The sequence below is a fragment of the Clarias gariepinus genome, chromosome 13 (assembly GCF_024256425.1).
Source record: "Clarias gariepinus isolate MV-2021 ecotype Netherlands chromosome 13, CGAR_prim_01v2, whole genome shotgun sequence".
NCBI classification, from domain to species: Eukaryota; Metazoa; Chordata; class Actinopteri; order Siluriformes; family Clariidae; genus Clarias; species Clarias gariepinus.
In genome coordinates this window covers 9,930,867-9,957,772 of record NC_071112.1, presented here as the reverse complement: position 1 = coordinate 9,957,772, position 26,906 = coordinate 9,930,867, and the positions used below count along the sequence as shown (strand labels likewise).

The following is a 26,906-nucleotide window of genomic DNA, read 5'->3' as shown; positions in this document are numbered from 1 at the left end:
TTAAGGAAATACATGGCGGTTGGATTTTGTGAGCAACGAAATCAACGCTATGAATCGCAAAACCTTTTAAAATGAGTTAATATTTCCACGACAGCTGTTTCTCAGTTGTGGTTTTAGCTAGTTAGTGAAATAGATAACGAGTTTGGAGTTGCATTAGCTGTTTTTAATCGTCGGAGGAGTGTTACAGTCGTCCGGGTGAGCTTGTTGTTCATAGCTAAGCTACATAAACAAATCGAACAGAGAACTTAAGTAAATAGACATTTAAACTGGATGCAGTAAAATTTGGTATGGTTGTTTTAATAAGCGAAGAAGTTAGTAGTATTTAAATCGGTTGTTTTTAGATTTTTGTGAAGGAGCTGTAATGTGTCGCTTCAGGTCTGATCTTCAGGTGAATAAAAACTATACAAAAAATAAATCTAAAAATCTTAGTGATTGATCTATTGATTTATTTATTTCAGCACCATGATGGAGTCATGCTTTAACAACAAGCTGCCCAGGGCAGAAACCATCCAGGTAGAGGACCTGAGGAGAGATCTCCGCTTTGATCTGACTGAAATTGCAGAGGCTCAGGTGTGTTCTCTCGTCTCCTCTCACCTGTGCTCACCAATAACAGTTTGTTCTGAAATGGGGGTGTTTGTTACAGTTCGATCTTTGTATGCAGGACTCCAGCTGCTTGGACAAAGAGTTTCTACAGGTGTACCTCCGGATAAGACCTTTCTCGCAGGCTGAAATTGAGAACGGAGAATCACAGGTGAGTTTAAAGGCATTGCAGCAATTCGTTCAGACAAGACGTTCCTCATCTCTACGAACGAGTATGATGTACCTTAAAATATTAAATGGACTAAATGTCAGTGTCTTATTGATATGGTTTTCAATTCTTAAGGAGCGCGCACACATTTTAAGAAGTTATTATTCTATATTGATGATGGTTTATCTTTTTTGTTTAAACCCGTGCAGGACTGCATCACCATCCAGCACCCGGACACGGTGCTTCTCAAGGCCCCGAGGTCGTCTCTCTCAGCCCGGGCAGGCGACAAATCTATTCCACAAACAGCGCAGCGGTTTCAGTTCTCTCAGGTAGTTTGTAATCAATGGATAGAGACAAGTAGTTAAGTCACTAAGGAGTCGACTTTAATTGCAATAAGTTGACTCGAATTTGTATTGCGTGTTATTTCTGCATACAGTTGGTAATTTTTTGTTTTTGTGATGCTTTCTGTGTTATTTGTTATGTATGCAATAAAGAGACTTATGTAAATTAATTCAGTGCTCACAAAAAAAAATCAGTAAGAATAATGATCGCATTAATTTGATATAGCAGTTGACTACAAACCTTTTTTAAAAAAAGTTATGGACATTTTTTGTGTAAAAAATGTATATTTGACAAACTAATGTTTTTGTTTGAACACCCTTTGTTTGATATGACTGGTTTAAATGCATGTTAACCCACCGTTCTTTCTTAAAAGCAGGAGAACAGAGCAGAACAGAGAAGAATGGGAAAGAAAAGTAAATAAAACATCTGGATCAGATGTTTGTATGATCAGTCAGCATTCATGCTGCATTGATTCACGGAGATGTTGTTTTTTCAGGTTTTTGGAGCAGACACATCGCAGAAGGACCTGTTTGAGGGCACGGTGAGGAACCTGGTCAGAGATGTCCTGGAGGGGAAAAACTCTCTGGTCTTTACGTACGGAGTCACGAATGCAGGAAAGACCTTCACTTTTTTAGGTTTGTACTTCTCGTGATGTTCTTACTCGCTCTAAAGTTAAATATTTTTCCTCAAACATTATGTCCATGTGTCTTATATTGCATAGGCCCAGAGCACGACGTTGGCATTCTGCCACGCTCCTTAAACATGATCTTCAGCAATCTGGAAGGTCGGATCTTTACCAAGCCCAGCGTGAAGCCTCACCGCTGCCACGATGTTTTAAAGCTCAATAAGGAGCAGGAGATGGAGGAAAACGTCAGCAAGCGCAACCTATTTAGACTCCTCAGGGAGGTAAGTGAGGATCACATAAAGAGCTGTGTTGTGCTAAATGCAAGGAAAAGAAATCTCCTTTGTTATGTTGTCTTCATTCTGCACAAATGTCATTAAAGAGGTTCCTTGTTAAAGATCCAGAGTCTCTCTGTTAAAAAGCAGTGATTCCTTTAGTGTGTGTGCATGAGTGCAAGTGTCATTAGAGAGGTTCCTTATTAAAGATGTTTCCTTTTTTTTTTTTTTTTTTTTTTTTTCCGGCCTGTCAGTATCACAGATAACACATAGCAGAGTGTATGTGTAGCTGTTCTATCATCATTCACAGCCATTTTTTTTTTTTTTTTTTTTTTTTCCGGTCTTTAAAAAAAAAATTAAAGATGTTTCCTAACCGAGGTGTGTGTGTGGAGGGAGGGAGTCGTTCTACACAGTAGCCCCCTCCTTCTCTTCTCTCATCTTCATATATACCCACCTACACTGATACAAAGGCGTGTGCGCTAGTGATGCGTGGGTCGGGTATTTTTCCAACCCGTGGGTCCCGCTTTTATGAAATTATTTAGCCAGCCTGCCCCGCACCACTGTATCTATTTTTACAATCCGCCCTGCCCCGCACCCGTGACCATTAAATAGACATACTAGGAATTGTAATTCAAATAAAAACAGCCTTTATTTCAGCCTGAAAGTGCTTGGAAACCGAAATCGCCCTGTAAACTGGCAACAACATATGATTATTAATATGATAAATCAGGTCATATTAATAACAAGATAATGATGCACATTTTAAACATTTACAAAGCAGCGTTTGTAATCTAGGATAAACAATTGTTTATTTTAGATTTGTATATGGCAGGCCTACAGTTTACAGCCTACGCTAAATAACCACTGACATTTTTTTTATTTTTTTTTATTTATCACACAGAAATGTTCATTTAGCGTTTTTACATTCGCTGTGCAAAAAAAAGATTGCTAAGACATTAGATTTAGCAGCCTGACCTTTTTTTCTTTGAATGATGTAAATTTCGCACCTCATCTTCCATCTTCACTTTTTAGTACTTTGTTTTTGTTGTGACTGGCAGCGGGAGCTGCTTGGCGCTTTCGTGACTTGTCACGTGACGTAACCTAATCAAAGAACTTAATAAGATTTGAAAATAGATATTCCCAAATATTTAATATAGGCTATAGGGAATTGCACGCAACATATACATGGATTTTTTTAAATTTAATTTAGTTTTTAATGACCCGCCCCAACCCACCCCGCAAATAAAGTGACAACAACCCGACCCGCGCGTACAAACACCCTCATATATACGCGCTAACAGAAACACTGCTCTGTCAGGATTCTTTGTAAACAATATCTTTATGTAAAAGATAAAGCAGCTTAATTTGTTTTATTATTGCTTTATATTTTGTATTAATTACTTTTATATGAATATTTTGGGGAAATTGACTTCGATATATGAGTGCTCTGATATCCAAGCACGCTTTTGGAACATTATGCTTACAATCCAAGTTTTAACTGTATTACATAGAGGATCTGGATAGGTGAGCAGCAGTAAGCCCACATTGCACTAAAATGCATAAGTCTTATAGCTCTGCTTTCATCGAGGAAGAATGTAGTTGATAGTTTTAGGGTGTGAATGTTTGTTTGCGTTAGATTAAAATAAATAATCAGAAACACTGTGTAATGTGTGTTTCTGGCACAGCTCATTTGCATATCCACGCCTCAATAAAACTCCATAAAAGGTGAATTGCAAAACAAGCTTAAGGCACGGGGTAGCGCCTGAGAACCGTGCGGGTTTAATAAATAAAAACTTGAGTGAGAATAATAATGAGTTTCATCAAATTTATATTTTCTCTCTTACGCGACCACTGTGGAGAGACTTTTTTGAACGCGCTATAGTAATATACAATATAATTGTACAAACACTGTGCAGTGTACTGTATAGGCATATCAAGAAGATAACATGCTCAATATGATATACATATGATGCAGTACAGAATAAATATGGGTGGAATATACAATAATGAATGAAGCTGGTCACAGGGGAAAACAAAACAAACATTTATTTATTTGTTTTCAAAGCACTGTTTGTCTCCCTCAGAATGATTCTCAGAAGAACACAAGCAGCCTGAGCTCCAGCTCCAGATCTGAAGGTAAATACACAGACAAACCAAGTGTTAGAGAAGATCAGTAGAAGTTAAGTTATGTAAGATTATGAAACCTGCACGTCACGATTGACATCTCGGTAGGTTGTATCTCTGACCTGTAACCTGAGTGTGTGTGATGGGCACACAGGTTTGGACCTGGCTGATCCCGACAGCTCGGCGTCTGACAGGAGCTCCAGCATGGACCTGGATTTCCACACCAGGTTTTCCGTCTGGGTGTCCTTCTGCGAAATCTACAACGAGAACATCCATGATCTGCTAGAGCAGCCGAGCGGTACCGGAACTCGTCGGGCCAACCTGCGCCTCTGCCAAGACACTAAGGGGAACTCCTTCATCAAGGGTACGAGTATCGCTCGCTCGGTCCCCCCTTCTCCCGAATTATGTTTCTCTCTCCATCTGTTCCTTTCTCTGTTCATCTCTGTTTCTGACTACCAGTCTCTCTAACACACACACACACACACACCACTCTGTGCTTCTGCGATTTTGTTGTTTATTGCAGCATCAGCACTACTCGCACTGTGATCTGTGTATTCTGTATTTGTTATAAATGTGTTATTCAATTAAATTTTATTCAATTTTATTTATATACAGTAGCTCTTTTAACAATGGTCATTGTCTCAAAGCAGCTTCACAAAAATGAAAATTCTTTTTAAAAAAGAAGGAAAATTTTTGCGTGTATGTGTGAGAAAAATTTGTCTAGATAATAATGAGATAAATGAATGAATGAAATGTCTTTGATGAGCAAGCCAAAGGGTGACGGTGACAGTGGCAAGGAAAAACTCCCTGAGATGGCAATAGGAAGAAACCTTAAGAGGAACCTGACTCAACAGGGAACACATCCTCATTTCGGTGTAACAGATAGGAATTATATAACATCATGTGTGTTATGCAGCTGAAAGTTTAATATAACAAAAGTTCTTTAAATTAACATGAAGTCCAGTTCAGCACAGGGATTAGTCAGCAGATGCAGAGGGCAGATGGGGTCTGGATCACTGGGAGCACAGAAGCAGCATGTGTAGCTCCAACCATCATAAAGCAGAATTCAGCTGGAGCTGGTCCTTCTCTGGATGCCTCAGAAACCTCACAGAGTTGGCCTTTGTCTACTGAAGCTGGCACAATCTCCAGATGCCTCAGGATGGGTAGAAAAATACAGAGCAGATGGAGAGAATTAGCGTAGTTGCCATTTAGGATAGATGTACTGGAGTATGAGGTTATGGGGACAAGTTACGCGTATGCCAGATTAAAGAGATGCATCTTAAGTCTACTTTTAAACTGGGAAACTGTGTCTGAGCCCCGAACACTGTCTGGAAGGCTATTCCAAAGCTTTGGAGCTAAATATGAAAATGCCCCATCCCCTTTTGTAGATTTTGAAATTCTGGGACCTACCAGAAGTCCTGAGTTTTGTGATCTTAAGATCACAAATACATGTAATGCATTAATACATGTTATATGCGTGTATGTGTATTATAGATGTACATACTATCTATACAGACCTGATGTACTGTATGCACTCTACTTACACACTACTGTACTTTATTACATACTAAAATTTATCTCTACATTTATACTGTATGACACTATTTTGTGTGTGTGTGTCAGACCTGCGCTGGGTGCAGGTGAACAGCCCTGATGAAGCATTTAAAGTCATGAAACTGGGCAAAAAAAACCAGAGCATTTCATCCACCAAACTCAACCAGCTGTCCAGCAGAAGGTGAGAACAACCTCTCACACGGACGCGAAAGCCCGCGAAAGCATGCACACGACCAAACAAACACAAAAAAACTGAAAGAACGAAAGCTTTTCACTTGCAATAATAATTTTTTTTTGTCTTATGTTTCACATACTTTGTCTATTTTTATCTGTCTGCCCCTTTAATTTTCTTTTTTTATCTGCCTTTTTCTCTCTGTTTCCCTTACTTTCTCTGTGTTTCTCCTCCGGCTTCCCTTTCCCCATGTCTCTTTTTTTCCTCATTCGCTCTTTTATTTTCTCTTTGCTTATTACACCATCACTTTTTCTTCTACTGTACCTCACTGTTTCTATCTTTGTTTAAAACGCCTCCCCTCCCCAGTCACAGTATCTTCACAGTGAGAATCTTGAGGATCGAGGATGTTGCATCTCTCAGTGTGCAGTCTGTCAGTGAGTGAGTGTCTGATATTCACTAAACTACACAGTGCTGCTTTACACAGTGAATTAATAATAAAACTCCTAAGTACAAAAATCTATAAAACTAGTTTTATTTCGGAGGGAAAATATCAACAGAAATCAAGTGATGATCATGAAATTAAGTGATGTCATAGTCTGTGTTCTAAAGATATATTTGATATGATTTGTGTATGTCTGTCTGCAGGCTGTCGCTGTGTGATCTGGCAGGATCAGAGCGATGTTATAAAACTCAGAATAGAGGTGATCGACTAAAAGAGGCAGGGAATATTAACACATCTCTGCTGAGTCTGGGGAAATGCATTAATGCTCTGAGGGTCAGCGGGCAGGCCAGGTTTGTTTTTGTTTTTTAATTATTAATTGATTACCCCCCCCATTTACATTTGTAATAAATAATATTGTCTCTCAGGCAGCGTAGTGGTTAGCACTGTTGCCTCGCATCTGCAGGGTTAAGGATTCGGTTCCCGCTTTGTCTGTGTGCATGGAGTTTGCATGTTCACCTTGTGCTTGGTGGGTTTCCTTTGCATATTCCCTTACATCCAAACATTACAAAGACATGCAGATTAGAATAATTAGTGTTCCCAAAGTGTGTGTGTGTCCAGGCCGCTTGACCCTGTACTGGATATGTGCTTCAGAAGATGAATAAATAACTTTTGTCCCTCTCTTAATTTTTAATGTATCTTAAATAATTAAATCTGTGCTTTAAAGTTTTTTCAAACCAAAAACATGATTTAAACTGATTACGCTCAAATATCCCAGCTGACAGCATGCTTCTGTCAGCTTCCTGGATTCTTATTTGCATATTAAAAGCTTATCGGTTGATGTATGTAATAGAAATGGGAATCACCAGGGACCAGCCAATACGATATCATGATACCCATGTGCCAATACCATTTGTATTGTGATTTTTGTAAATATTTTAATTTTACAAATATCCTGATTTAGTATAACTTTTTACAGATTTTTGTTTGATCCTAAACAAACTTTACAAATAACTCAGTCCTATTACATCGGACGCTGTGCTGCCTGGCAACCTGTGAATAATGTAGAGTGCGCCGCCTGTAGCATTGTAGAGGAACCATCACGGTTTTACCACTTCAAGGGCAAACAAATACCACATCCCCCCCCTCCCTGTTTTTTTTTTTTTTTTTTTTCCTTTTTTTAATTTATTTTTTTTGTCTCTCTCGCTTAACAGACAGCACGTGCCCTTCAGAGAGAGTAAACTCACACACTACCTGCAGGGGTTTTTCACAGGCCGTGGAAGAGCCGCCATGATTGTCAACATCAACCAGTGCGCCTCCATGTATGACGAGACACTTAACGTCCTCAAGTTCTCTGCTGTGGCACAAAAGGTGTGTTTGCCTGTCAACAAGTCATTGTCATAGAAGCATACCATATTAGAATTTGTGATTTATGTGATTAGACACCAACAGCTCTCTCTCTCTCCCCCCGCTTCAGGTGGTGGTCCTCAGCATCCCCTCTGTCCTCCCGTTGGTGGTGAAGAGGAGTGCAAGGGAGGTGTCTTTCATCATCAACAAGGCGACTCGGATGGAGGCGCGGCGCACGTCTTTGGTGAGATGGGAGCACAGCCGACGGGACGAGGATGAGGTCTCCGACGATGAGGAGGAGGACGACGTGGATGAGAGTCTGCTGGAGGACACCCTCCAGGAGGAAGAAGGAAAGGAGACGGTGCTGCTGGATAAGGAGGTGTACGAGGTCAGCTCAGGGTCATGACCTTTAAATTGTTCATGTTTATTTAGGGTGTGAATAAGGTAAACGCCTGTGTAAATGTCTGTGTAGAATCAGCTGCTGCAGTTAGAGGAGCTACAGGAGCAGTTGAGGGTGGCCAGGGCGGAGTCTGTTGCTGTGGAGAGTCGGATCCGAGAGGAAGTCACTAAAGAATTCTCTGAGCTCTTCACTCAGATGCAGAATGACTACAAGTAAATACTTACTTGCTCTATATATACTATCCATACGCTATATATATTTATCTCTGTGTACTCACTCAGTATACTCTATGAATGTACTGAATATACTTACTATATGCTCACTCCGTATACGCAATCTATATAAGGTGGTAACTGCTGCAGCATACGAAACATTTTCGGGTGAGAGACTGAGCCGGTTACGTGTAATTTCAATAGCCAATCCAAACTTATTTAAGGATTAGTGAAGACATAGCACCATGGGTCCCAAGAATGTTAGCAAGCAAGGAAGCAAGAAGAAATCTAAACCACTTTTAGTGTTTTTAAAGAAGCAGGTACCAAGAGGAATCATAAATTAAGGTTAAGAAATGTTTAATGCCTATTAATTTAATTTTTTATGTATTCGCTTTCTTTCTATATTCTTTCTCCATATTCAATGCACGCTTTCTGTACTTCATGTACTCTCACTATTTACACTCGCATACCCTTACACTCCACTTGTTGTAGACTCACTGTTTATGCTGTATACTTGCGCTCTTTTCTTGCTGTACTTCATGTAAAGGAAAAAGGCTATTAAATTTTTTTTAATAGTTATTTAGTTTGTTACATTTTTTCCCATCATTTTATTAATTTTTTTTTTAATTCCTATCCCTATCTCCATCTGTCCCTTCTCAGTGAGCGTATCAGTAAAGAGCGAGAGCTCATGGAGGAAAGATGTGAGAACCGGCTTGAGATTTTCAAACAGTTAGTGGAGAAAACCACCGGAGAACCTCACAGTGATGGAGAAGATCCTGCTAAAGAACAGGTTATTTATTTTTTTTTTTCTTTTCTTTTTTTTCTATGGTTTGTGGCAGTTTTTTTTTTTTCTACTACATACATTATTAGTGGTGATGTTTTATTCTGCTCTGTGACTGGTCAGAGGGTGTTGATTAATTTTCTATTATAGCAGCTCTGACAGGGTTATACTGATGTTCTCACTTTAAAATAATGTCGTTTCTATAGCAACAGCTCAATCACAGTTATGTGTACAGAACACTCTCCTCATAAACGGATAAAAAAAGTTGTGTTTTTCTGTAGATATTTATTTAACTTTTATATGTTGTGTTTTCTCAGGGAAAAGATATTAAATGATTCAGCTATCTATTTTGTGTTCGTGTTCTACAGGACCGAGAGCCTCCATCTCTAAACGGCATGCTTGACTCTATGTCTTCTGACCTGGCCGGAATCAGGAAGGATGCCGAAGCAGCACAGTCGTGCCTGGTACCCTTCGACAGCCGAACCTCAGTGATGCTGCGTGACCTTGAGACAAAGGTCACAGAACTGACCGAGAAGCTCAGTGAAACACAGAATAAGCTGACGAGCAGAACTCAGGGTTAGTGCACAATGTAGAGAACGAGATATTGCCTTATCCTATGGTCAGCTCAGCAAGAGTTTTAACAACAGAAAAGTAGATTTGTCCAATTGCGTAAATTAGGAGAGATGTGGTAAAGTGGGAAAACCAGAAGGTTTTCGAAAATATCAATAAAATTGGGCATAGTGGAAACATTAACTTGCTTGTACTGTATTTATTGGTGGATCCCAAACCAACTAGGTAAATACAGCATTGCCCCCTCCTGTATCAGGGAGTGTAAACAGTCAGTCAGGGGTAGCGTAGTGGTTAAGGCATTACCAATTCACACTCCAAATTCCTTGTGTCTAGTGTGAAATTCAGCCTAAATGTGTGCAGATACATGTTTGTAGTTATGTATTTATGTGGTAACTCATATATCCACCACACCAATATTTTTTAAAGATAATTTTTATTTCCATGTTTTGCATTTGTAGTGGAAACCTGTTGCAGTTTATTTCTGTAACCCTACAGAAAGTGCTCTAAGCTGTTCACACAGGGCAGCATCTGGTGTGGTAGGACTTTCAAAAGTTTAATAGTGTGTTTTTTCCCTCCGTTTCAGAGTTGGAAGCTCAGAGTAACCTGGTGAAGGAGCTACAGGACATGAGAAAGGTAAAGTATTGTCCTTCATAATCCACCAACTTGACCACACACAGTCTGGGAATATTAACACAATTTCTTTTTCTGTACTAACTGGCGGGATAAAATAATTTATCCATTAATAATGTTCCATTATGTAAATGTACTATAAACAGCAAATATTTAAATAACATGGTTACCTGCATGCGTTAGACATCTTATGTGTAAACTCTGTTCCATACAGCATAACACCAGTTCAGTGGTACCTGCTTTTTATCATAAGTCATAACGTGTGTGTGTGTGTGTGTGTGTGTGTGTGTGTGTGTGTGTGTGTGTGTGTGTGTGTGTGTGTGTGTGTGTGTGTGTGTGTGTGTAGACTCTGCAGAACCGTGAGCAGAGATTAAGTGACCTCATGGTAATGTGTGTGGAGAAAGACGACATGATTGCTAAAGTTCAGGCAGAACTTGACCGAGCTGTAGAGGACTGCGCCAAGAATGTGATTATTATAACTTATTATTATTTTTGGTATTATTGTGTGCTGTTTTTAGTCTGAGACCCATTCCCGTTTGCATCTTCTTCCCGTGCCTGGTGGGTTTCCTCCCACAGTCCAAAGAACTGCAAATTAGGCTCATTGGCATTCTCAGTTTGCCGTAGTGTTTGAATAAGTGTGTGTGCCCTGCGATAGATTGGCACCCTGTCCAGGGTGTACCCCGTCTCATGCCCTAAGCCTCCTGAAATAGGCTCCAGGCCCCCCCATGACCCTGAATACAGGATTAAGCAGTGTAGAGGATGAGTAAGTGAGTGATATTAATAAATAAAGCAAGTCAACATTGTATACAGAAACTTTGTGAGCATAATTCGTTCTGCATGTTTGTGATCCAAAGCATACATATATCATCTCGTATAAGTGAATTTCCTCATAAAAAATAATCAGAAATTGCTGATGATTTGCTCCACAACCAGCTTTGGCTTGTTGGCTCAGTTGTGATCACGTGACGCTTGGCAGTCAAAGCGAATGCTTACTACTCGTATTTCGAGACCTCGCTCATTTATCAAGATAAAATGTATTAAATTTTCCTCATCTTGCAAAACCTTGCAGATCCAAGGTCCCACTGTTTTCTTTCTTACAAATTAAAATTGTATCTAATTTTAAAACTTGGATTCAATTTCAGTTGAATGGCATTACTTTGTTTGTTTTTTTGCCCTCACTGCCCCACCACTAAACTATTGATTTTTTTAAAACTTTTTTTTAATGTAATTTATCAAGTTCCTGAAGGAAAGCCAAAAAGTAACACAATGACAAAATTTAAATGAGTGAAATGAAATACTGTAATGTAGTAATTCTTTTCCCCACCTTTTAAATTTTTTTAATCAGTCATTTAAATGTGAAAATATGAATGACAAATTTAAATAAATTGTCATCAAAAAGTAGAATTTAATAAAGATAATCTTATTTAAAAAAAGGAAATTTGGCTCCCGTGACGATTTTTCAGGATGTTTTGAAGCAGTTCTAAAGATGATCTAATATATTACATGCCCTTATTATTTTATTACAGTGGAACCTCGGATTACAAGCATAATTTGTTACGGAAGCAGGCTCGTATTCCATAGGCAACCTGAGAGGAGGGTAGCTGAAGGGGGACTCGCTCGCGTTTACAGCCCCCTTCTCTCAGGTTGCCAAACAAACACACAAACTCTCTGCCTTACACAAACACACACACACGCACACTCAAACACTGCAAGCACTAAGACCCAGCAGGGGAGATGATAGGTCTCGGCTTTACAGCTCCCCTCCTCTCAGGTTGACAAACACACACACATACACACACACACACAAACTCTTCTCTGTCGCGACTGTTTTCAAAGGTGAGGAGCTGTTAAATTAGTTTTTTTGTTGTTGTTTTACTTTACAGTAGTGATCCTGTTAGTATGCGCTCACGCAAGTTTGACTAGCGATGGGTTTAAAAACGGTCTCTCCGTTAATGTGTGTGTGTATTCACCCAGCAGGAAAGACGATTACCTACAATTCCGCTGCAAGAGAGAGAAAAACCATTGGCTCACTTATGACGTGACACTCGGTGTCAAAACAAGAAGCGCATGCGTGAAACATGATACTTGGTGCTCGTAAATTAAGACAATGCTCGTTTTTCAAGTCAAAAATTATTAAAAATCGTTGCTTGTCTTGCCGAACACTCGTAAACCGCGTTACTAGAATCCGAGGTTCCACTATATTTTATTAAAGGCTCCACATGCATAATTCTGTGCTCTGTTATTTATATATACTGTGTGTGTGTAGATATAAAAAATATATATATATATATTTCCCCTTCTTTTAGAGCGCTCTAATTAAGGACCTACTCCAGCAAAAACAAAACTGCACATGCTCAGCACATCAACTGCACCCTCAAACCAGAAAGCGTAGACAGGAAGGGGCAGGACCGGACAACATCCACGGACAACCCCCTTTAAAGAAAGGTACTAGCTCCTCTATCGCCTACTCTGCTGAAACGACTCTACCCAAGTCTGTCTCAACCAGAGGGGCGGGGAAAGAGAATCGGTTCAAAGGGCGGCGCTTCCTGCAGGGCAGAAAACGACTTTCGTCTGTTAAGAAGTAGCGACTCATCAGCACTTTTTTTTTTTTTTTTTTTCATTTTAACAAACACCTTAATGTGTGTCTGTCAATGTGAATAAATGTGAATAAAGAAATTTATTTATTTTATGGGAAACATTTCACACACATTTCACAAAAACATTTTTTATAACATTTTAAAAAGAATTAAAGTTGCAAAATCATTTTTTATGAGCATGGCAACCCATGACTTCATTATGTTCTTTTCAGATGTGAGTGGTTTATTTATTTAAGTTTTTTTTTTATGTAAAGCAGACATAATCAGTTTTTTATATATATATATATATATATATATATATATATATATATATATATATATATATATATATATATATATATATATATATATATATATATATATATATACTGTTGTTTTGTATCATTAGTGTCTTTGTGTACACAAATCAAATTAAGTCTGTAAATATAAACTTGATTTGAGTTTCAATGTTTAATTTTTTTTATTTGAATGAGCTTTGCTAAATTAGAAATTTTAAACTGTCAATGTACAATATAAATGAACATCTGCATGTAACAGCATTAGAGCACATCAGATAATGATAATGATTAAAAATATAAAATGTGTATCACAATATGTGAAAAAGGTCATATTAATCATTATACAAAACTAATATAAATACATATAAACAGGTGCGTATTGAGGTGTTATGTTAACTGATCTGATACTGTTCTTACTCTAGGGTCACTTAAGACAAGTGTCTCAGAAGAACCTGTGGTGAAGGATGATGAGGAACCCATAAATGAGGTCAAAGGTCAGCTTGAACATGATAATGCTGGTCTTTATTTTTGTGTTATTAATTTTAAACACACATTGAGGAAACTCCATCTCCTATCCTCAGGCTCTCTGGACATCTGCAACAACGACTCTTCTCTGACTGAAGTCAAAGGTCAGAACAGGTTGCATCAGAAAGATGAGCAGATCACAGGCCTGGAACGGGAACGCCAGACTCTGGAATCCTGTGTACAGGAGCTGGAAAAAGAGAAGCGATCCTGCACTGGAGTTTTGCGAGAGTTGGAGCAGAAGATTGTGGCAGAGCAGCAGCAAACGTTTCACTCCGTCATCACAAGGATGAATGAGATGGAGAAGAAGCTCAGCACTGCAGAGAAAACCTGCACTGTCTTCAGAAGGACTGAGACGGAGCACAAAAACTCAGTCATCAGAAACCTGGAACAGGAAGCGACTCGGCTCAGACAGGAAGCAAAACAGTTTGGCGATGTGAAGGCTTCACATGATGAAGTCTCCAGGTTACAGCAGGAAAATGAGAGTAAAGGCGAGAGAGTAAAAATCCTGGAGCAACAGCTGCTAGAACACAAAAATATTCATGCTGACGTTCAGAGAGTTAACTTTGACCTCCAGGCTGAGGTCACAAACCTGAAAGGTGTTATCAAGGAATTAGAGGAGAAAGCAGCACTTCTAGAGAAGGAGAGCACTCTAAACCAAAAAGAGAAGACCGATATCGAGATGCCCGATAAAGAGGCTCAGCTAGCAAAGAGAGAGGCAGAACTTGCTGCGAAGGCCGCGGAGCTTTCTGTGTTCCAACAGGAAGCACAGGAGGCACGAAAGAGAGAGGTGGAGAGAAGAAGAGAGCTGCTGGCTGTAGCTGAGGAGGCCATTGCTCAAAAAGATGCAGAGCTTCAAAAACGAGAGGCAGAGATGTCCAGGTGAGTTTTATTGTGGGGTAGGTCATACCTGAGGGTAAATGTTGCTATCCTTGTAGGGTATTTCACGGCATGCGGAATGATTTGTAATCACTTCCTGGTTTGTATTCTTCCCTTTGTGTATTTAAAGGCTGAAGGAGGAGATGAAGTGTAGCAGTGAAAAGTTGTCGAGTCTCTCGCTAGATGTACAGAGGAGAGAGGACGAATCATCTGACCTGAGGGAGAAACTTGCTGACGCAAAAAAACAGATTCAGCAGGTGCAGAGGGAGGTGAGTCATTTACAGAGTCATGTTAAGAACGGTCAGAATGAAGCTTTTAGATGTTTGGATCATGACGTGTATTGTCTTATGTGTGTGTGTGTGTTCAGATCGGCTCCATGCGTGATGTAGAAAAGTCTCTAAGACAGAAGCTGAGTGATGTGGAGAAGATAAAATCCCAGCTACAGAACGAGCTCTCGAGCCGAGATCGCACCATCCAGCAGCTCAGGAGTGTAAGTACTGCTACAAGTTTTTTTTTTTCTTCTCCAGATCATCAGATCAATGTGGAAAAATATGTTAACACATTTTATTCGACACATCACACACCCGTTCATACACTATGGTTGTTTATGTGTATACCTTGTATGTTTCAACACAGTCCCGTTCATCCGAATCTAAGACCGAGGATCACGCCCATCTTTACGAGAAAGCTCTTAAAGGTATAGTACATTATTCACACACGACCCATGCGCACCTGTTCCTCCATTGTGTCAGTTGCTATGGCAACGTATGGTTAGCAGAATCTATTGGACATAGAGGCTGTGACACAGTGTGCTCGTGTATATGTGTGTGTGTGTGTAGACCTGCAGGAGCGTCAGGGTGTGATAGAGGAGATGCGTTTGGTTCTCGGTGAGCAGGAAGAGACTCAGACTCAGATGGACTTGGAGCTGGAGAACAGAGAAACTCAGATCCATCAGCTCACTCAGGGTAACAAAACTCACACACTCAATACACACAAACACACGTTTCACTTCTTTACATCTGTAAACACAATGTGTTTATTTAGAGCTGGACAACCTGAAAGAGCTGCTTCTGAAACAAAAGAACAGTAACCAGTTACATCACCATGAACCAGCACACAGTGATGACATCATACGGGCCAGAGAGGAAGCAGCGCGGGCTCAGGACACCCTGAAGGTGAGATTATAAGAGTATCTGGGTCCTAAATGACAGTGTTCACTAGATCCTAAACCATAGGATTGAAGCCTTGGCCCTGAAGAACCCCCTAAGCTAATCAGCTAATTATAACCAGTCTGCCTGAGAGAAGAAGGTTCTGCAGGACCTGGGTTTGGGAACATGTTCTGTAGCCTGAAGGGTTGCGTCCCAAATCACGCACACTATTCACTGTATAGATCACACAAATACCCAAACCACACATCCTTAAGGCTGTATAGTTCACGTAAACAAAATTCCCGTGTGAGTGTATCCTAAACCACATGCTATATTTATTGCATAGACACTGTCATTTGTCTGTTGTGGATGTGTCCTTAATTACACCCTCCATTGATTATATACTATAGTGTACATTTAACAATGTTCAGTCCCTTGTGGGTTTTGTTTCAAATTGTGTGTGTGTGTTTAGGCGGTCAGTGAGAAGCATCAGGCCGAGCGCAGGAAGTGGACGGACGAGAAGCTGGTCCTGATTGCTCAGGCAAAGGATGCAGAGGAGAGGAGGAACCAGGACATGAGACGATACGCTGAGGACAGAGAGAGACATGCCCGTCAGCACACCGAGATGGTACACATCCGCTCCTTCCACTTCCTGTGTGTGTGTGTGTGTGTTTTTTTTTTTCTTTTATTTATTTTTTATTTTTTTTAGGATTCACTGAAGGCCTGTCTGGCTGAGCGTGAGCAGGAGATGGACGGGTGGAGGAAGGAAAGAGACACACTCGTCTCAGCTCTGGAGGTCCAGCTGAAGAAACTGGTCTCCACCATCGTAGAGAAAGACCAGCAGATCATCGAGCTGAAGCGCACTGAAACACTTCGGCCACCAGAGGTCACTACAGCATATTTTAACATTATTGTTCTGCTGTCTGTGTTTGCAGTTTTGTGCACCCATGACTACTTTGACTCTCCTTCACCCCAGGATTTTATATTGAACTGTAACGGTTTAGACTGTTTTGGTTATAATTAAGTAATAATTATGTTGTGTGTAGAAAAAAAAGTTTTTTTGTTTTTAGATAAGTTTAAAGAGCTATAAAGTAATAGAATAAAGTTTAAATGGTTTCCCTGACTGTACACTTACGATGTTTCAGGAGGGTGACAATGGAGTGATGGAGCAGTTAAAAGAGAAGGAGGCGGAACTTGAACGACTGAGAGAGCAGCTCAGAGAGACAACACACACCACTACAGAGTCATCTACACAGGTCTCTCTCTCTCTCTCTCTCTCTCTCTCTCACACACACACACACACAGAACAGAGTCATTTGCACAGGTCTTACATAAATAAAAACCAAACATACACACACATCATACATACTGCGTGCCATTACATCACTGTCTGTAACCATATCAACAACCTACGGCACTACTCTGAAACAAACAGGCCGAACCCGAGCTTCTGTCACCAGTCAGGTAAAACTTTACCAGATGTGCATAAATTTGCATCTTCATGTATATTAAATAGAAGTCTGGTAGAGTCACGGTTGCAGGCTTTTAACGCACATTGAAGATGTGTTGCAAGATGGAAATGTATTTCAATAGAAGCACATTTTTCCTCCCTAATTGTAATTTTATGTGCTGGGCTTAAAGTTATCTTGGCAACGGTGACCAAGGAAACAGCGTTTAGCAACAATGTTGATATGTTTAGGCATTTTGCTGGTTTGTTAATATTAAAGTCAATTTATGCTTGGAAAAGGAAAACATGTTCAATAGTTTAGGATGAAGATGATGGTGCTCTTCCTTAGGGTTCCTGCAGCAGCGGCCCATCCGTGTTGGACTCGTCGGTCATCTCCACGGAAACTGGTCGGTGTTCTCGGTTTCCGCGGCCTGAGTTGGAGATCTCGTTCAGCTCCCTGCATCCTGAACGCTTCCGACTAAAACGTCCCGGAGACAGCGGAGAGATCACCGTCAACGTTTCACACACACGCAAGAGGAAGAGCAGCGAGGTGAAGAGGGTAAGGGGGATACACATGTGCACATATACACACACACACACACACACACATACAAGACGAATAGCAGCACAGTGAATGAGGTGAGGAGATACACATGTTCACCCACGCATACTGACACAACACGCAAAAGAGAGAGCGTGGAAAGGGTGAGGAGATGCACTCACACACATACAGTACACGTAAGAGGAAAAGCAGCGAGGTGGATAGGGCGAGGAGATAAATGTTTCACACACACACACACACACACACCCACAACTGATGAATCTGTTGTGTATATGATGAGTGTATGAGTATTCCTGCGGTGTCGAGGTCGGTGTCACAGCACAAAAATGTGTTCTCTTATTCAGCTCATTTGCATGAAACTAATTTGCATATCGGTCAGCATTAAAGCACAAAAAGGTAATTGATTGGGGGACACTCATTTACATATTTGCATATTAATGCGAATGAGCTCAGCACACAGTATAACACATTAATATTTATGAGGCTCTTTTGCATATTAGTGCTGCGGATCCCAGAAAATATTATTTCATTGCCTAGAATGCTTATTTGTTTATTAATGAGAATAATTATAGGACACAAAGTAATATTTCAGTCAGTCAGTAAGCTGATTGAAGCTCATCAATATTCGTATTTTAGAATAAACAAAGCGTATGGTAAAGGTTTAGGGAGGGCTAAAAGGGGCCATTTGCATATTTCAGGTGTGGGGTGAATATTGCAAAAGCGTGATTAGTATCACAGTTACAGTGAACAAATGGCATCTGGAACTTTATATGTCATTAGTATGATAAATGTACCAACACTGTGGCACGTGCACACACATATATATATACACACACACACTCACACCTCCAGAGTGTCCATGCTGATTCTCATTGTGGGAGTCACAGGCGTTTATTGACGATTTGACGAGTTCTTGCGCCTCCTCCGCACTGTGCTAAGCTCAGCAACTGATAAGATGATTCACTGTGTGTGTGTGTTTGCTTTGTGTTCTTTAAGAAGTGAGGCAGCATCAGAAAGAGCAAAGTGAGACCCAGCGCGGCTCCTCAGGTATCTGTTCGGCTTTTTTAAACGCCTCCTGGAGTGATTTATCTTAAGCGTACAGCTGCTTTGAGGCTTTTAAACAAAAAGCTTCTATACACACAAACAAGAAATAAAATAACATACTGTAGCTTTAGGCAGCTACACAACACCATTATAAGGAACACTTATAAGTATTATCACACCAGCTGCAGTCTAGAGCAGGTGAATACTTGCACACTGCAGGTAGGTAGTACAGTATTTATGGGTGGATAGATACAGTACGTCACTAGAGGTAAATAAGGGGTAGTAAAAGAGTGGATGTTTGGCCAGATTGGTGGATGTATTGCCTTTTAAAGTTTTGGTCAATGAGAATCAGCTACAGATTTATCTGGAAGGTGACCTTGGGTGACCAGAAAGGCGGCTATATAAATAAAATGTATTATGGTTATTATAATTATAATTATTTTAGTGGGCAGATTAACAAGTTTTCATAAAACAATTATTTCTAAATCTTTTATTGTGGTTTAGATTTATTACAAAATTGGTAATGTTAATTAATTGTCATTAAACAGTGTGTAATTAGAAGAGTAATGTAGCCTCTGCTTTCAGCTCCTTACATTTTAAAAAAAAGTCAAGTGAAAGTCAATTTAAGCTCAAATATATCTCTTGGGATTTAAAATTCTTAGCAAATGAACACTTTAAGGTGTTCTACAGCACCCCCCAGAGGCAACAGCAAACGTCCTACAGCCTAGTAGTGCATCTGTCTAGATAAGTTACAGGCAGTCCGAATTTAACTACGACTACTGACATACAGACTAGGACACTTAAAATAATTTACATGAATTTTTAAATTTAATAAAAGACATAAACCAAAATTATAAAAAGTAAAACTGCTGATCACTCCTAACAGAATACTCCATTCCATAATTCTTCATCATCATCATCACTATCTTATTAGTGTGATATTTAATCAATTTACACTGGGTGAATCTGTGGGTTTACATCTCAGAAAGTAATGATCTAAAATAATATTTTAGTTTTTTGTGGAGGTTTTGATGGATGATTGGATGGAAGAAGGGTTTGATAAATGGGGGATGACTAGAGAATTTGATTGATGAATGGAGGGTTTGATGGATGGTGGGTTTGGTGGCAGCTTTTTAACTTTTAGCTTAATGATATATGTGAATAAACAAAAGATTGTTCATTGCATCATTCATTCTTATTTATCATAACCATGTTACCAGCAGCTCACACATGTACAGTAATAAGAAAAGGAAAGCATCACCTCTTTCACTCTTCTAGGTGTTTATTGATTAGAGCCTTAATCACACTTGTATGCTCATAAACATCTATAAACTACATCAAAAGCTCATGTGACAACAAACAGTAGATTTTAACATTCAAACAATGCTTGATAAAAAAAGGCAGCCTGCAGAAACCAGGTGAGGAAAAAGTAAGTATACTCGTATCCCAGTAACAGTTTAAGTCTCATATGAAGTTTTGGAGAAATCTTGTGCTCTTCTTTACAGCCCTGCTTCAGATCATTTAGTATTTAGTATGTACAGCTCACCTAAGATCCCACCACAGAATTCCACAGGAGCTGAGGTCTGGATTTGGCCATTCCAAAACCCTTTTTTTTTTCCCATTCTTAAAACAGTCTAATGTTGATTTGGTGGTGCACCACTGCCTTGCTACATGACTTCTGCTCAGGTTAAGCTACCAGACAGATTGGCTCATGTTTATCTAAAAAATAAACTAGGGTAATTATTTTCTTACTGACTACTGGAACTCCAGCCCAAATCCTTACCCCTCCACCACCATGTTTCATGGTTGGTATGTACTTGGGCACTTGAGGTGATGCATTGTATTTGGTTTTAAGCCAGATTGTTCTGTTGACCAATCATCTGCACATTATTCTCATCAGAACTTTTTTTTTCTTCAACCTTTGCATTAGAACTATACATACTAACAGCTGTGCTGTTATGAACATAAGCACTTATTTAATGTGCCCCCAGCCATACTGTACATCACATTATGTAGCACTTGGGATTTTTTTCATATAACTGAGCAGTTAACCGTGTCATCTTGGAACGAGTTTGCTGGCACGCTTGCTTCTCTGAGAGAAAAAAACTTTAGTCCTAAAGTATTTTTCTTAGTGTAACCTGGTGACGTTTATATTGTTCAGAGATGGCCTTATGATCCTTCCCAGATTGATGAGCAGTAACGGTTCAGGAGAGGTCATCGCTGATGTCCTTTCTTCAGACTATGATATAGAGACATGTGAGAGCTCCAGAATACCAAAATTTTGCATGCTACACGTGCTCTCAGGAGGAACACTAAACATGGCTACATATGGAAATTCGTTGTTTTTCTTGTAGTCACTTGTGGTTGTGTATTTAAAGATGTTAGAGAGTAGCACAGCATCATTGTAAAACCCTAGAGCTAAAAAAAGGGTGTTCTTTCTTTTTCTCATGAGCTCTTTTTTTCTCAGGATGGGGTGGAGAGTGAGAACAAGAGGAATATGAGGTGTAAGAAAGCTCCTGGTCTCCCTGCGCATCAGGAGGAGGAGGTGAGACAATTATTTCACTCAATATTGATATGATACGGGGGTGCTAATTAAATTAAATTAAAGATAGAGAAAGAAGTCATAGCAGTACAACATCTGAGGAAACAATGGACAAGAATAATAATGATCTGAGACTAGCAAAGGTGATTTAAAACTTTACCTGTTGAACCTGCTTTGAGCTTTTGATTTAACTTAAAACATATTGGTCAATAATTTTAATATTATTTATATATTTAAACATGGTATTAATGGTCGTAATTTTTTTTTTTACATTAATAATAGAACAGTAAAGAACAGAGAAGCAGCTCTGACCACAGTCTGATCTCAGAACATTTAAAGCCTTAGGAACCATTAGGCTTTTACATAGGACCCTATAACAACCTGTTTAATCTTCTTTATTATTTACTAGATATGCCCACAACTTCGTTTGCGTGGAATTTCATAGCACTAAAATTTTTACATGTTGTGAAGTGTGTGAAATGAAGATGTGAGATTTCAATTGCACGCTCATGAGCGCATAATACAAAAAATGTCAATCAAGTTCCACCAAATACATGTGTTAAAGCCCTATTTAAATATGTTTAGTAGTTTTTATGTGAATCGTGTAAAAACAAACAGACAAAAATTCCCAAAACACTCTTGATGTGTTCTATTACTCGTCTTGCGGCCCCCCTCCCCAAATGATTTTTTGCAAATATCTTCAATGTGAAGACAAAGCAAACTTTACAGTGCTATTATACAGTATGTACAGTATGTAAAAAAAAAAACAAATTTCTTCATTCGTTAATTTGTGCAATGTGGTTTGACACTCAGATGGCTCCGGCGCTAGTCGGGAAAAGTTCCCATGATTCCGAGTCGAGTCTGCGAGGGAAAAAGGAGGGAAAGTTGCAGAAGATTGGAGATTTCCTAAACAGCTCTCCAACATTCCTGGGCAGTAAAGGTGAGAGAGGGCATGTTTGGTACTTTTCATATAATAACATGTCTTTCTCCCGCTTTCTGTTTTCTGGTTTTATCTCTTTCTCTATCTTTACATCTTCCTGTCTGTCTCACAGACTTTCTCTTTGTCTCGCTTTGCGGCTGTCTATCTGTCTCAGTTTGGCTGTGTGTGCGTCCCAGTTTGTATCACTTTCTTTTTTTCTCCTCTCTCTCTCTCTCTCTCTCTCTCTCTCTCTCTCTTGGTCTACCTCTGTTACTGTGTGACTGTTTTTAAACATCTGTCTTTCCTTATGTCTGTCTGCTTGTCTCTCTATCTCTCTGTGCCTATCTGTCTGTTTCTCTGTCTGTCTGTCAAGATTCAAAGGGGCTTTATTGGCACAGAAAAATAACAGGAGTAGATAAAAAAATAGTATAGAAAGAGTAATAATAAATAAATGTATATAAAATAAAAGAGTACATATATTTAGTCAAAGATCAAGTGACTCTCGTGAATGTTATTAAAAGAATTTGTTCATTAAAAATATTAAATATTAAAAAAAAATTTCATTAAAAAGACGGAGACTAGCACAGATGAGACACACTACACACACAGCCCAGTGAGCTGTACAATATCCATAAATCTTTTTTTACTGTGAAACACTTAAATAATATAAACGTACACGCAACCAAAAATGCACAATACACACAAAAACAGCTGACACTAATCTATGAGTAAAAACACCCCAGTTCTGGAATAATTGGAACAAACTTAAAAGACAGAGAGTATGAAGAACTGGCTATTTAAAATGGGGATATCTGGACAAGGCATTTCCAAACACTGTATAGAAACATCAGACACAAACTAAGAGCAAAATTGTATCAAGAGGAAGCTGGAAGAACTGGAACTGGCTATTAAAACCCAGTAGACTCTGTGATTACTGAGCAGGAACATAATCCTAATCCTTAGGACCTGACAGGATCCTGAATGAAATGATCAAACACACCAGTTTTGAATTCCAATCAGCCATTTTAAAACTTTTTGGATTTTTCCCCGATTTTCTCCCTGAATTTAGTCGTATCCAATTCCTCCCCGTTACTAGGGGGCTCCCACATTAAGCTTCTACTACCACTCCGTCTATCACGCGTTTCCTCCGACCCACGTGACGTCACCGACCGCATCTTTTCAAACTGCTTGCTCACGCACCATTGGGGGCAGCGTAACGCACTCGGAGGATAGCGCTATCTGCTCCTTCTGCTTGCGTGAGTTCAAGACCCCAATACTTACAGAGGCATTTGTGTGAACAGTAACCTGGGGAAGATCATGTGAAGCATAATCAGTGCACTCCAAAACCTCTTTACCAAGCACAATGTTTTGAGTAAAAACGGATCGTATTTCTACCAAAATACTGCAGAGTTGATCAGGCTTACATGCCACACACTCTCACTGAAAAATGTGTCATTTAAAATAATTCTAAAATGCCAGTTTTCTTGATTTCAGAAAGGCTTTTGACTCCATTTGGCCTGTTCTATAGAGTGTTCGAGAGTGGCACAGGGGGTAAAACATATGATCTCATTTAAACCATGTATACAGGAAACAAGTGCAGAATAAGAATTTGCAACAAACAAATAGTTTTTTAAAAATAAATTTACTTAGGACTAACAATGAACTCCACTGGAAACTTCAACCTTCCAGTAAATGAATTGAGGGAAAAAGCATGCAGAAGCTTCTATGCAATTAAAAGACAAAGAAATTCCACTTAGAATTTGGCTCAAAATATTTGAATCAGTAAATGAACCCATTGCCCTATATGGCAGCGAAGTGTGGGGCTTGCTCACACACCAGCAATTGAACAAATGGGACAAACATCCAATTAAGATTCTGCATGCAGAGTTATGCAAAATGATTTTAAGTGTTCAGAAACACCACAAATTATGCATCCAGGGCAGAATTAGGTCGATGTTCATGTACTGATAAAAATACGATAAAGGGCAATTCAGTTCTGGAAACACCTAAATGAAAGAGAGCCACTTACACCATGTCCGTCTTTAAACATCTGCCTTTTGTTATGTATGCCTGTCCGTCTCTGTCTCTCTTTTTTTTCTCTGTCTATTTGTCTTTCACTCTGTACCTGTCTCTCTCTCTCTCTCTCTCTCAAACTCTGTCTCTCATAAACACACATACAGTACTGTGTCTGTTTATCTCACTCTGTCTGTCTCTTTCTCAGATTTGTCTGTTCCTCTTTGTCTTTCTGAAAGCTTGATTTTCCCCTATGCCCAAACCCCAGCCCCTGGATGTAGGGCCGGTCCCAAGCCGAGATAAAATGTGAGGGTTGTGTCAGGAAGGGCATTCGGCGTAAAACTTGTGCCTTTCTGTATGTCTGACTTTCTTCCCTCTCCTCTCTCTTTTTTTGTAGCTAAGAGGATTATGGGATTGATGAGTGGAAGGTCTCCAGATGAAGGTGGCTCGTCTCTGAGTCTGACACGCTCCAAACGAAAGATCAACATCTCGTCCCCTATGAATATCTCCGCTAACCAGGTAAACACATACACACACACATATATCATTCCATTTTTCCCTGATATATATATATATATATATATAGTATATATATATATATAGTGTCGTTCCATTTTTATCTGCTATATACTGTGTGTATATATATATATATATATATATATATATATATATATATATATATATATATATATATATATATATATATATATATAAAACACTGAATTGTAACCCGCAGTTTATCAGTCGTGACACGGAGGAGAGAGAAGATCAGATGAACATCAAGAAACGACTTCGCACCAAAACCCCGAAGTAAAAGTTTCTCCTCCATAGTTATGACATCATCACTACAGCTGCTTACTGTCTCCTCCTCTCAGCAGCACTTTTTATTGCACAAGTTTATTTTACATGACTTTATACTGTATTAAAGATCAATCTGTTAGATCTGACTGACTTTAATGAAGACTTTAGATTTTATTTTATTATCTCTAACACTAATGAGAATTAAGCTATATGGGGATCTTTTTTAATTTAACTTTTTTGGTGGTATGTTTAATTTGTGACATTTATTCAGTCTGTCTGGATGAATAAATGTAAATACCCCACACACACTGAGTCTGGATTTTGATTGGTGCAATTTATGATCGTTTTAATAGTAAAAGCAGACACTGTATGTAAACTGAGTTAACATGGATGGAGATGTTATTAAAGGTTCGGCCAGTATATTTGCTGTTTGTGATACATTTACTTTTAAGGAGTGAAAGTTAAAAAGTATACTTTAATAAAACTACTCAAAGTACATATACTTATGTATAGTATTAAAGTATATGTACTGAGTTACCTAGGAAGTTAGTTAGGAAAGGAAGGAGTCTACATTCTTAGATGTAAAACTTTAACTATAAACTCTCTCACATCTTCAGAACAGACGAGTTTACTCTAGACTGGTAAGGGAACGAGAGTTTAAAGCTGCTATAATGCAAGTGACGATAGGAACTCGCTTTTTAGAAAAGTAAATGTAAGTAAATGGATAAAAGCTTCACTGTATAAAAGTTTTCTGTGGTGTAAGAGGAACACTGGGTTTCAACCTCAGCTGAAATGATCGTTAGTTGTTTTTTATTTTTTTCTATGATGATGTGTAAAATCTGATGCTTATCTTTTCTTCTGCTGGTTGAGGAAGAAACAGTGATACAAAAAGTCAGGTCAGCACCGAGACGAAAAGAAGACCGATAAAGATCCTCTACAAGTCTTTCTTTTCTCCTCCACAAACTGATCTAAGATGGACAGATTGTAAAAGTAATAAAGTGATTGTTTGTTTGTTACGGCGGATGACAGGAAGTGAGTAGAGATGACTCACAAGCTCTAAGGCGTGCCAGAAGTGTGGGGTCGGGCGACGAGGACAAAATGGAGGTGCGAGATCTTAGTGTGTGTGTGTGTGTGAGAGAGAGAGATGAGAGGAGGATGAGGGACATCTGTCATGGGAAAGGCAAATAAAAAAGACAACTTACATACATGACAATTATACAAACCAAACCATGAACCAACATTCTTTAGAAATGTTTGTCCATATTGATAGGATAGCATCTTGCAGTTGATGGAGATTTGTGGGATGCACATCCAGGGCACGAAGCTCCCGTTCCACCACATCCCAAAGATGCTTTATTGGGTTGAGATCTGGTGACTGTGGGGGCCATACAGTGTACAGTACAGTGAATTCATTGTCATGTTCAAGAAACCAATTTGAAATGATTCGACCTTTGTGACATGGTGCATTATCCTGCTGGAAGTAGCCATCAGAGGATGGGTACATGGTGGTAATAAAGGGATGGACATGGTCAGAAACAATGCTCAGGTAGCTCGTGGCATTTAAACGATGCCCAATTGGCACTAAGGGGCCTAAAGTGTGCCAAGAAAACATCCCCCACACCATTACAACACCACCACCAGCCTGCACAGTGGTAACAAGGCATGATGGATCCATGTTCTCAGTCCGTTTACGCCAAATTCTGACTCTACAATTTGAATGAGAAATCGAGACTCATCAGACCAGGCAACATTTTTCCAGTCTTTAACTGTCCAATTTTGGTGAGCTCGTGCAAATTGTAGCCTCTTTTTCCTATTTGTAGTGGAGATGAATGGTACCCGGTGGGGTCTTCTGTTGTTGTAGCCAATCCGCCTCAAGGTTGTGCGTGTTGTGGCTTCACAAATGCTTTGCTGCATACCTCGGTTGTTACGAGTGGTTAT

At 39.3% G+C, this 26,906-nt stretch overlaps 1 protein-coding gene across 1 annotated transcript; it reads left to right on the top strand.

Annotated features, from left to right (window-relative positions):
• Nucleotides 1-25,362, top strand: kif20ba (kinesin family member 20Ba). The gene is made up of 35 exons (XM_053510498.1): nt 1-195; nt 459-570; nt 662-751; nt 958-1,077; nt 1,587-1,725; nt 1,812-1,996; nt 4,072-4,123; nt 4,266-4,475; nt 5,735-5,846; nt 6,204-6,275; nt 6,483-6,629; nt 7,491-7,647; nt 7,754-8,011; nt 8,096-8,235; nt 8,896-9,025; nt 9,385-9,592; nt 10,170-10,219; nt 10,563-10,682; nt 12,523-12,661; nt 13,514-13,585; nt 13,673-14,495; nt 14,623-14,761; nt 14,860-14,982; nt 15,129-15,189; nt 15,332-15,457; nt 15,537-15,667; nt 16,113-16,268; nt 16,350-16,526; nt 16,786-16,898; nt 17,014-17,104; nt 17,437-17,646; nt 21,161-21,238; nt 22,049-22,175; nt 24,565-24,686; nt 24,904-25,362. Exons 2-35 carry the CDS (start codon nt 463-465, stop codon nt 24,979-24,981), a joined length of 5,064 nt encoding a protein of 1,687 aa, XP_053366473.1. The 5' UTR covers nt 1-195; nt 459-462; the 3' UTR covers nt 24,982-25,362.
• Nucleotides 25,363-26,906: the final 1,544 nt, after the last annotated feature.